This window comes from Thermobia domestica, chromosome 16, assembly GCF_964235325.1.
Source record: "Thermobia domestica chromosome 16, izTheDome1.hap1.1, whole genome shotgun sequence".
NCBI lineage: Eukaryota > Metazoa > Arthropoda > Insecta > Zygentoma > Lepismatidae > Thermobia > Thermobia domestica.
This window is the reverse complement of record NC_137469.1, coordinates 35,515,039-35,528,058: the sequence shown is the minus strand read 5'-3', so window position 1 is coordinate 35,528,058 and position 13,020 is coordinate 35,515,039. Positions and strand designations below refer to the sequence as shown.

The 13,020-nt window shown below is 40.9% G+C and overlaps 1 protein-coding gene across 1 annotated transcript; it reads right to left on the bottom strand.

Annotated features, from left to right (window-relative positions):
• Positions 1-5,063: 5,063 nt before the first annotated feature.
• Positions 5,064-8,093, bottom strand: LOC145672449 (uncharacterized). The gene is made up of 2 exons (XM_081741603.1): positions 8,084-8,093; positions 5,064-5,983 (listed from the first exon to the last, which is right to left on the bottom strand). The coding sequence occupies exons 1-2, from the start codon at positions 8,091-8,093 to the stop codon at positions 5,064-5,066; spliced, it is 930 nt and encodes a 309-aa protein (XP_081597729.1).
• Positions 8,094-13,020: the final 4,927 nt, after the last annotated feature.

Below are 13,020 nucleotides of genomic sequence, written 5' to 3'. Positions count from 1 at the left end.
TTGCTTTGAATAATTGTAAGGGCCGTTTCATCCACATTGTAGACATTCTCTGCAGGATATTTATATTTTTCGTAAGTATCTTTGAGCAGACGAAAAAAACTGCCGAACATTTTTCTTGTTGAAACCAAAAGCGCGAGCAAAAGACGTTCCACATGGTTTACGAAGCGAAATAACGTTTCTGTGCCGACGAAGGAAAAGATCAAACCACGATCTTCGAGCCTCTGTGTCCCTAAATGGATGTTGAAGACCATTTCGTGAAGCTAGTTGATACGCCATACGTTGCAAGTCGCTCCTGGTGTATCCAAAGAAATTTTGTTCCATGAGGAGTAGATATTCAACCAATTGCTTTTCAAGCTCGTCCCCTAATATCGGTTTTCTTCCAAGTTTTGTCGTTGCTGCTTCATTGAGAGTTAGATTGTGTTTCTTGCTTAACGTTTGCAGAGTTGTGCGTGGCACATTAAAAGTCTTTGCTGCTTTCAGCGTCCCCATGCGGTTTTCTCTTACGGCGCAAATAGCACTCGTCATGCCTTCTTGCTTCCATATCTTTCTCTTGCTTTTTGGAGTGTACTTGGGTTTCGATCTTGGCATGCTGAAACAAAAGAGATAGTTTTGAGAATTTTACAATGATGGTCCAAATATGGGCTAGTAGCTTATATTTAGACCTAGCAAGGTAGCCTGTATTTAGACCATTCGTAGATTTTGCTTTGTTACGCAACAGTACTCGTACACAATATTATTTACCTTTTGTTTTCTACTAACTACAAGTGCTATCCTTGCATAATACAACTTACCTGTTACAATTTTTCAAACTGGGTTTTCTTATGGTTAAAAATAATACAAAACACACACCTGATAAAACTTTCCCACGATTGCACACAGGCAAAACACACAAGTTGATCAACCAGACGCAACTGTTCGTCGCTAACTGAATCACGTCACCACCTTCGTTCTTGAATAATGCTTTCACACCTTTGTCACTAGGTGGTAGTACTACACAAGCATATAAGAGTCTAGAACGTCACCTAGCCCATATTTAGACCACTGCCCGTATTTAGACCTTCTCCTCTAATAATAATAATAATAATAATAATAATAATAATAATAATAATAATAATAATAATAATAGTAGTAGTAGTAGTAATAGTAGTAGGAACGGGTTAGAATGCAATTCAGCATTCCGTGCGATGTTGCCAAACCTAATGCCTTCTGGCTAGGGTTGAGTGTATTTCGAAACTATGCTTCTGAGGATAGGTTGAGAGCGAGGAGAGCAGTGAAATTGCAAGTATAATAGGTACATGATCGCTACCTATGGAATCGAGGACATCGATATGTATACTCTGCGAGAGAGATGTTGATATAATGACTAAAAGTGAAACGACCTATTGTTTTCTCGAGAGAAGGCAACAGATTCTTTCTTTTATTTTTCTTTTTTCTTTCTTTTTTTTACTTGACCACTGTTATCATGGAGGTTTCTGTGCTTACTGAACTTGACAACGATTCCTTGTGTTGTTGAAGGAAGGAAATTTTATCGGTAGAATTTTCAGAAATTGTTGGAATCAATTTAAATTGTGCTCATGGCGTATATAAAGAGATTCGGGCTTTTAAACTTCCCTGAGCAAGACAATATGGAAAAATAAACATTTTCTGTAATAAGATTTGTCTACATATGGAGCTTACTCTCTTCCATGACGGACTTTAGCTTACTCCACTGCTTCCATGTATTTTAGATGATTTTATTTCAACATAACTCATTAAGGAAAATCGTATTTCATATAAAGGATAATAGCATTTATATACTTACAAACTATGAACCCAAGTTAGTCCCTGTAAAAATTATCTTGGTCCCCTTGTCTCTCTGTTCTGACTGTGAGCTTGATGAGATATGTTAGTTGGGCTAGGACAGTCTCAACCAGGGGAGATGTATGGGAAAAGAAGTACTTTGAAATATGGGTAGTCCACATGAACATGAGCGTAGATATTGCGCATGGGAAATTTCGGGCACGTCCTGAAATCATTATTGCAATGAATGTTTCCGACTTTAAGAAAATATTTTAGGGAAACTTTTTAAAATCAATTTTCATAAAATGTACCAGGTGCGTTCTTTGAAGCTTAAGAACCACATTTATTGGTTGGTATTGGAGTCAGCCAGCATCAACATCTCTGAACTTATTCTCCCTCCTCCAAAAACAAGCTCTGTTCTACAGTGCATGTCATAAGAGGGGCTGATTTCTGTATAAGTGTTTTTGGAGGGGCAAAAAATTAGGATACGAGTATGTCGTTATCAAATATCTAAACAAAGATATCCAGATCCTGGAACATCGGGCTTCATCGGCCTCCCAGGATTCGTACATGCCACCCGCTGATTTCTAACGATTTCTCCCGAGACAGTGTTCAATACGCAACAGGAGTTAAAGTAGTAGTATGAAAATACACTGTAAAAAATGAGGTGTTGAAACAACACAAAATGACTACCACTGTAAAAAATGAGGTGTTGAAACAACACAAAATGACTACCACTGTAAAAAATGAGGTGTTGAAACAACACAAAATGACTACCACTGTAAAAAATGAGGTGTTGAAACAACACAAAATGACTACCACTGTAAAAAATGAGGTGTTGAAACAACACAAAATGACTACCACTGTAAAAAATGAGGTGTTGAAACAACACAAAATGACTACCACTGTAAAAAATGAGGTGTTGAAACAACACAAAATGACTACCACTGTAAAAAATGAGGTGTTGAAACAACACAAAATGACTACCACTGTAAAAAATGAGGTGTTGAAACAACACAAAATGACTACCACTGTAAAAAATGAGGTGTTGAAACAACACAAAATGACTACCACTGTAAAAAATGAGGTGTTGAAACAACACAAAATGACTACCACTGTAAAAAATGAGGTGTTGAAACAACACAAAATGACTACCACTGTAAAAAAATGAGGTGTTGAAACAACACAAAATGACTACCACTGTAAAAAATGAGGTGTTGAAACAACACAAAATGACTACCACTGTAAAAAATGAGGTGTTGAAACAACACAAAATGACTACCACTTTAGCGTGTTACTTGTGTGTCAATTCAGCACAAAGTTTTTTTTTATAGTGCTAGCCAAAGGCTAGCTTCCTTTTAGAGGGCTACACTCTCTCTTAGGTGACAGAAGTGAAGTAATGGTTATCTATATAGAAATAAGGGATATGTGGGATAAGGGTTGTTTATTACTTCATGTATTTATTATTATTTCAGAACAAGGACATTATGATCTTTTCGATCATAATCATATGTGAATGGTAGGGATATTTGAAAAACATAAGAACATAACAACAGTAACATAATAATATAAATATAAGTGTATACCAAATAAAACAAGGAAATGATAATGCAAAAGGTGAGAACATTATAAGCACAAGATTTAAAAGAAGATTGATGATATAAATAGATAAAGAATGAAGTTACAATACATATACATGGTTATTGATTAAGTGATCTTGGGATGTTAGACTGCCAACGAGATTCAATTTAGAATGAGAATGAAGGATGGGGCGATATGCGATACACGAGACAATACAGGGCACATTAGTAAAACAAATGCGTGTTATCTTCTGCCTAGGGGCTGCTCTAGGCAGATGAAGACATGGGGAGCCCTGTTAGAAACAAAAGGTGTTACTGTGCAGTGAAGGATGGAAAGATGTAAGGTAGATGAGCATGAAGTTGGTAGTCTTCGAGCAGAAACAAATCCGGATGGTCAGGTGGCAGAGTATAGCAGTATAAGGTGAAAAGCAGACATAGTGGGGAATGAGCTTAGCTAGGGCGGACAGGATGGAGTTCATGATAGCGCATTGAGTACTATATCGCGCTGTGATGAATTTCTGCCTAAGAGATTCGATATGGTGTGTAATGCTTGGAAAAGTGATAAGGTCATAGAGTGCTCGGGTCGGACTGAGGAGTGGTATGCGGTGAGCGATTCGGAATGCATGTCGTTCTAGTATGCGAAGTTTTTCGTAAAAAGTGGGCGGAGCGGAAAGCCAGGCAGGGAAACCGTACGTAAGGACGGGGTGCATAAATGCCTTGTACGTATTGAGAACTGTAGCTGGTTTAAGGCCCCGGGTAGTGCCAGTAAGACGCTTGAGAAGGTTTAAGCGTTGGTAGACTTTGGCAGCGACTTTCTGGAGATATGGTTTCCATGTGAGATGCTGGTCATACATGATACCAAGATAGGTAACGGTGCGAGTGGGAACTATGGGAGTATTTCGGATGTGGAGAGAGAGCAACGATGGGTTTCGGTGGACTTTGGAGCGTTTGCGTTTCGGAATGAAAGTGATGGCTTGTGTTTTGGTTGGATTTATAGAGAGACACCACTTAGAGCACCAGCGAGTAAAACGATTAATAGCTTCTTGCAGGTCCTGGAGAATAGTCCTTCCTAAGGCCAGCAAAGCAGTATCATCAGCATATTGAAAACGATATATGTCAGGAGGAAGCGAAGGAAAATCTGCTACAAAAAGGATGTACAAAAGAGGTGAAAGAGCTAAACCCTGAGGTACTCCCGACAAAAGAAAAATGGGATGAGACAACTGAACGTTAATGGAGACGTAAGAAAAGCGACCAACCAGAAAGTGATAGATTAAACGGATATAGGCAACGGGAAATTTGAGTTGAATGAGCTTGTGAAGAAGTGCCAGGTGCCAAACTTTGTCAAAAGCTTTTTCGAGGTCAAATAACAGAAGGCAAGAGGGTTTGACGGAACTATAATGTGAGGTGATGAGACTGGTGAGGCGAAGAAGCTGATCATTAATTGAATATGAAGGATGGAATCCTGCTTGGTGAATGGGAAGAAGATGTTTAGTTTCGAGATATGGATGTAATATTTTAACGATGATGCGCTCCAGGACTTTACTAAAAGTGGATGTCAACTGAATAGGGCGGTAAGATGATGTAGCAGTAGGAGGCTTGTTAGGCTTCAGAAACATGAGTGTTTTGGAAGTTTTCCAGTCTGTCGGAAAAAAAGCCAGTTCGAAGGATGAATGTGTAGATGAGTGCAAGCAGATTGAGAAACAATTATGGACCTTCTTTAATGTGGCGATATGTAATATTATCAAAGCCTGGGGCGGAATTTCTTTTGCGATTTACAACAGTCATGATTTCATCGGTAGTAACAGATATGGTAAGAGGGTGATGTGGAAGTGAATGAGTGACGTCGGGCTGTAAGTGAGGAGGTGCGAGATTCAGGCGATCTGTTGGATGTGGAGTGGAGGGTGCTGCAGGTGTAAAGATATCTTGCAAGTAGTCTGCAAAGGCGTTAGCTTTCTCCAGATCTGTTTGGAGTGGTACATTATTATTAAGAAGAGGGTAAGAAGGCTTAGTGTATTTGCCACAGAGAGCATGGAATCGTTTCCAGAATTTGGTTGGGTGGCTGTTTTCGTTGAGGTCATTGCAACTCTTAACCCAATTCCGCAGTTTGTACGCTTTGATGTAATTGCGAACAGTGCGCTGTAGTTGAGTGTGATGATGGAGGGTTTCAGGGTTCCTAGTACGGAGGTAATCACGGTATAGCTGACGGGAGCGACGAATCATGGATAAGTATTGAGGTGGAAGATGTGGTTTATAGGGAGTAGAGAAGGTAGTTGGAATATACAGTTCGGAGGCACGGCTGAGAGTCGAGTTTATGGTAGTGATGCTGTCGTACAATTGCTCTTCTGTTGCAGGTGGTGTGTGATGTTGTAAAGACTGAGAAATGTAGTCACGGTATTTTTGCCAATCAGCTTTATCGTATCGAAGTGTTGGCCGTAGAGGTGGGAGATTAGCAGATTTAGTGGCCTGGGTATGACGATACGTCAGCTTAATAGGCGTGTGATCGCTGCCAAGTAGTGCTAGAACGTCAACGGTGCAATGGGAGGCAAGAGTATTGGAAGTGATGACTATATCAGGAGTTGTCTGAGAAATAGGGCGAGATGGGGCTGGTAAACCGTGAATGATGCCTGTTGTATTTGATGTAATAATGTAGTTATGTTGTGTTGTTGTAATAATGTAGTTATTACATGCTCAGAGAGATTGAGAATTGGGCTAGAATGACGTCTATATGGAAGGTTGTGGTAAAAGCCAATTGCTGCCCCACCGTTTGCTCGCTGAGCAGGAAGAGTGTTGTCACAACGGAGGATGTTATAGCGTGCTTATGGCTAGTATCCGATCGTTTGAAAAAGGTTTCATCGAGTAGAAATGAATTTACTTTTTCCTCGAGTAGAAGCGCTTCGAAGAGAGGTTTGTTTTTGAAAAAAGGATCGGATGTTAAGAAATAGAAACACTAAAGCCATGATGATATGCTGTAAGAGTTGGCTGTTAAGAATAAGACGGAAGATGTGACGTATGAAAATGAGCATCGGTATTAGAGTATGTTGCGTTGAAAGAGACGTGAAAAATGATAAGGGCTGCGTGAATGATTTGCTGAAGGATGTGAGGACGGATAAAGGGGTGGATGTTTTGCAAGGCAAGTGTAGTAAAAGCGAGAAGTTTATCTATAGTAACAGGAGTGGAATCATTGGGGAAATCCGTGTTGGTAGAAGAATCATGAGTGCAAAGTGGAGCAACTAATTCAGGTCGAGTACTTTCAGGTTGAGGTTTTCCTTTGCACTTGTAACTGTATGTGGGATGTTGTTCGTTACAGGTAGCACAACGGGGTGGAAGTTCTAAATTCGGACAAGTACCGGTAGGGTTAATGCCTGTGCAGTAGCCGCAGACAGTTGGCAGTGGTGTGCTGATTGTATGCTTGCTACCTTTCGCAACGAATTGGAAGTGGCGGTGATGATCGGAAGGGTTCTACACGATGACGTTTTTTATAGATCATGCCGCCATGTGCGAGCATGGTGTCAATTGTTTCTTCCGATGTTGTTAAGACTCGCATCATGTAAGTGGGTCCCTGATCGTTCCGGATGCGCAGTACTTTGGTGATGGTAAAGCCTTCTAGTTTCAGCTCTTCAGAAACTTCCTCATTCGTGTATGTGGGATCAACGCCCCTGATAACATCGGAGAGAAGAGGAGGCTTTTTCGGAGGTGGTGGTTGTTTTCGACAAGAGGAACTGAGGGTGTCAATTTCGGCTGTTTTCCCAAAGATTTCGAAAGATACCTTATTTCGTACAGTAATAGCGAAATGTGGGTCCGTAGATTTCAAGATTATCCCATTGAGGGATTTGACAACTTGAGTGAGATTAATACTTGGGAGATATTTACGAACTTGAAGAACTACGTATTTGACGTTGTCGAATTTTGGATCAAAATTTTGAAGGAGAAAGCAATGAAGCTCTGGTTTTGATACTGATGGAATGACTTAGTTTTGGCGTTGATATGAGGATGAAGAGTGAGCGATTTCGGAGTCCGTGTCAACTGAAGTTGATGTTCGACTTAAATGTTGTTTCTTTGCTGGAGGTGAGTTCACTAAACGCTCAGCATAGCTCTCTGAATGAATTGGCGATCGCGATCGACTGGAGGCTTTCAGACGATGGAGACAGTTGAGTGTTCAGAAGCTCTGCGATGTCGTGTGCTATCCTTTCGCTTTTCCACCTTTGTGGCATGAGCCGGTGGGGCGAGGAATACTGGAGGTAGTCCGCCATGCCGACAATCCATCGAAGCCCCAGTGATCTGATGTGGATCCGCTATGGAGAGCAGGATTCGGGCCGAAGCCCCTAGAGTAAAAAACGAACGAGATGCAGTGTGTGATGATTAAGTAATTGTAGGTAAGGTGACCCGTTTGGATAGCCACCAAGGTTGGAACAGTTCTCTGGACAAACCCGTAACACTACACACATTTGGCTTGATTAGTCTGGAGAGTAGTGTTCAAAGGAATGACAGAAAAAAGCCCGGGATGAGGAACAGGAAGGATCTCTCAAAAATCGCTATAGCCAAGCTATTGCGGTTATCGCTAACAAAATCGCCAGCGACCGAAAGTATGGGAGGGCGCAACACTTTAAACGGGTAGACTGCAAAAAAAAATTAAAAATCTTTATGCTGATACCTTACCAAGAAACCTAGCCTCTCTTGTGTCTGTTACGAGTGTGTCAGCGAGGACCAGCTATTGCAAAATGTACCTGTGAGCATAACACAAATACTACACGTAGGGGATTGATGAAAGTTATCGCTTTCGAAGGGTTCCTTAATTTTTGAACTTCATCTAATCATCCTTTCATCATCTTCATCTTTGTTTGGGCTTCGGCCCTAGTACTCTTCATCCTTATGGCGTACTCGGGCAATGCTCCCGGACAATCGAATCTGGTTTCAACATGTCCATTAAATATCGGACCACATGGTCGGCAAAAACGCAACCGCGTATTGTTACCGGCACTACACGTCTAGTACAAGCTACCACCAGTGTTCCAACAACTTATGCAACCTGTGTAACTAACGGACAAAGAATTCGATCAAGATCTCTTTCTGATGGCGAGCAAATATTGGATACGAAGAAACAACGTCTTACAACAATCGCAGATTCTACTGTTGCTCATAATACGAGCACTAGTATGGATTGGACATCCACTTCTGCTCAAAATCACCTATTGCTTCACCTAGAAACCATTTATAACTTCTTGTTGACTGATTATGGTCTAAAATATGACACAGTGAGCGCTGTCTTTCAGAAACTTGTAAAGTACGTTCCTCGTCCAGAAATACGAGAAATCATCAAGACGCGTCGAGGTATAATCCTGAAATCGACCAATCCAAACTTCGCCACTCATGTCCGCAACAAGGCTACTTTCGAAATTTTTGGGTTGAAAGCAAAAATATCTACTTTAAGCTCGACCGGACGAAAAATACCACCACGGCGTCCTACAATGTTATCAGTGGTCATTCGTGGTGTAGAACCTGACTTCACCGATGAGGAAATCAACTCTGAATTATATCAAGAAGAACTACCTGTCAAGCGGTGTATACGTATCAAGAACAACCAGGGTCCAACATACTTAGTTCGCGTTCTTACTGACCAACAACAGTTGATCGACCAACGTCTTCTCCACGGTGCATATATATACCGGCGGTGTTACAAAGTGGAACCATCTCACACATCAGCACCTCTGCCTGTTAGATGCGAGAAATGTCAACAATACAATTCCCATCCGACATCTGAGTGTCCGAATACCATCAAAAGCTGCCCTAATCTTAAGGAACCACCACATTGTGACCGATGTTCTGAAAGACATCCTACTTATAGCTACAAGTGCAAAGCCAAGCCTAAACCCGAACCAGCTAAGCCAGAACTTGTTGTACCGATACGTTTTGTTGACTCTCCAACACCGCCAGCAAATTCGCTACGCCACCCAATAACTGTTCAAGACCTATTACGCTTCACCACTATTTCTTTACAAAACATTCATCCTTTTGATCGCAACCACATCCTGAATCAGATCATGTATGCAGCCAAATTACTGTTTAACTTACAACTTCATGCTACCTATTCCGGATCTTCAGTTCACTTTCAAATTCAACCAGTCGAAGTCTATGTTTAATATGGGTACTTCTACATACACTTGTATACTACGTATCATTATGGCTTATAACTTACTTTTTCTCAACATTCGATCAGTCTTAACCCATCACGTGCTCTTCACACAACTTCTCCAAGAAGAAAACATAGCAGCCTTTGCACTTAACGAAACTTACCTCGCACCACATATTTCCTGCTACTTTCCGAAATATCATCTACTCCGACATGATGCTCCATCTGGTCCAAGAATCTACGGAGGTACAACTATAGGTGTTAGCCAACACCTTCCTTATCGAGCAGTTACTGTTCCACTCCAGCTCACACACAATCTTCCTGAGCATAACAACACGACTATTTATTTTCGAGGTCGTACTGTCACATTTGTCACCATATATTTTCGTCCAGGCAAAGCAATCAACTATGACTTCTTTCGATATATCAATTCTACCTTTAGGCATTTCATTATCATGGCGAATCTAAACATTCATAGCCGGTCACAGCGAGATAAAACTAATTTTCTTGAGTTTCTTCACACTGAAATAGTTGCCGATTTCCATGTTTTGCCGAAGCCTACACGCCCCGTCAGCAATACTACTCTTGATGTTGTCATCATATCAACATCTCTCACGCAGAGTATACATATCGATGTGCTCGATTCTATAGGTAGTGATCATGTACCTATCAAACTTGCACTTCACTGCTCTCCTCGCTCTCAACCTAAGCTACCTCCTCAGAAAGTATTCTGTTACAAACGAGCTAATTGGGAACAATATCGCTCTGATTTCGACAATGCGATCTAGATCACACAATCGATGTTCTTACTGAATCTATTCAAGGTGCAGCACACCGTTCCATTCCAACAACAGAAGTACAATTACATAAACCAAAATTACCTCCGCACTATTTACCTTTCATATCCGCTTCTCGTCGAGCACATCGTGAGTATCTCGCTACGGGTAATCTTGAAGCGCTTCGACTTCACCGCCAATACCTTAGAATTACGCACAATTGTATTGTTGTCTACAAGAAAAGCCATTGGATTCAAATTTGCAACACACTTGCAAGTGAATCACACCCCAGTAAATATTGGCGCAAATTCCATCAACTCACCGGAACAGTATCCCGCACACCGTACCCCATTGTTCACAATAATCAGGCAGTGATCACTGATGTGGATAAAGCTAATAAGTTTGCTTCATTTTTTCAAGATATTTTTACACCTCTCTCCGGTTGGCATACACCGCAGCGCCTACAAAATTCAATAAACCGACGTACAGAACCAACATCTTCTTCTCTGCGCCCGTCTGTCAACTACTCTTTAGAACCCAATAATCAACTTACCACTCCGATCCAACCAGACGATATTCGCCAAACATTGTTCAGTAAACGTAACACTGCCCTATGTTCTCATCAGGCAAGCATCACCTGTTTTCCTATTTTTTCAGCACCATATATACTTTCATCCTGAAAACTGGATTTTTTCCAATCGACTAGAAATACTCAAAAGTTCTTCTATTTCCCAAACCTAACAAACCTCCATCTGACGTACAGTCTTATCGCCCTATTCACCTCACCAGTTGCCTTTGCAAAATATTGGAGCGCATTCTAGTCCGCCGCATGCGCGCTCATCTTACAACTCATAACCTACTTCCCATTCATGAAGCCGGTTTTCGACCTCATTTTAGTACGCTGGATCAGTTATTATGACAATCTACGGCTGTTTATGATCAATACAATACAGGTTTTCCTTCTTGTCTGGTAGCCTTTGATCTAGAAAAAGCTTTCGACAAAGTTTGGCACCCTGGTTTACTATACAAACTCCATAACTATTTTCTACCATCCTCATATATCAGATTCATCCATTCTTTCTTAGTAGGGTGACTAGCATATATCTCTATTAACGGAACACTTTCTCATCCTATCTTCATCCAATCTGGCGTTCCTCAAGGCTCGTCACTGTCTCCTTTATTATACCTATTGTATGTTGCCGACCTTATTGTTCCAAACAACATCAGAATATTTCAGTTTACTGACGACACCGCCTTTATCTCGACAGCCCGCACAGTGCAATCCATCAGTAAAACTATGCAAACGGTAATTGATGCATTCGTTCACTGGTGTAATGTATGGCGGTTAAGTATTAATTCTACCAAAACTCAGGCTATTGTTTTCCTGCCACGTAGACGCTGTTCACGAATATACAGGAATCCAAGTCAATTAAACCTCCAAGTAGATCATACTCCTGTCGTGGCGTCAAATACTCTTACTTATCTTAGTGTCATATTTGACTCCAAACTTACTTGGACCCCACACCTCACCAAGATCATACGCCAAGCGCAAAATCGGCTCAACTTCCTCAAGCGCTTAGTTGGTACAACCTGGGGATTAAAACCGTTAACAGTACTTAATACATATAAAGCATTTATGTGCAGTACCTTAACATACGGTCACACTGCCTGGACATCGCACCGCCAAAATTCTATCAGAAATTGGCTATCTTAGAGCGCCATGCTCTACGCCTAGCACATCGCATCCGCTTACCGCATCCGATACGATTACTTTACGAGTTGATTGATTTTCCACCTTTATTGTATCATCTCGAACAGCTTCGTACTCGGTACGTTTGCAAGCGAATTGACCAGCAGCATCCCATGTTACTTGATGTCGTGCGGTACGATCGGGATCACGACGCACCCTCAACTTACGTTGATAGTCCCCTACAGCACTTCATGATTCTTTATCATTTGCAACTGGATAATGCTGTAGTGGATCCCGAAATCTTTCACATCTACGAACCACGTGAGTTTTCATCATTCATATATCCATCATATGCACCGTAACTACCTATTAACAAGGGCTTCCTCTGTCTTCATCAGTTCCTGAATCGCCCCAGGAACAGAAGATAACTTGCATTCGTCAGTACTAACAAATACCTTATGAAGTGGCGTTCAGAGCACTGCATTTCATCTTCATCTACTTCTCTCCCGACTGCCTCCTGCACTATATTCATCCCAGTTTTGCATTCATCTTAACTCATCACTACATGGTAATAAATGTATCATATTCTACAATATTGCGTCTCATGCTTATATTATGCTTGTACTTCATTAGATGTTATTGTCACCCTTCAATGTACTTAATAAATAAATAAATAAATAAATAAATATATTTGTACACCTCTTAGACCAACCACATTAAACTGCAAACTATCTTTTATATGAAGCACTTACCCGAAGAAAGGGCAAAACCCTTTAGCGGGACGACGGACAAAAAAAAAAAGCTTTGTGCTGTGAATTGACACACAAGTAACAGGCTAAAGTGGTAGTCATTTTGTGTTACTTCAACACCTGATTTTTTACAGTGTACTGGTAACTTATTGAGCATGATTGGAAATTCGCTTCCGGAGGGATTTCATAGCTCCACGGAAAGGTGAGTAAAAATATTTCTAAGCAGAAAGGCAGAATTAACATCGAATGTGATCGTGTCAAGGATAAGTGTATTGTTCCCACATATTTTCCTAGTTCCTAGCTTCAATAGACAAATTAA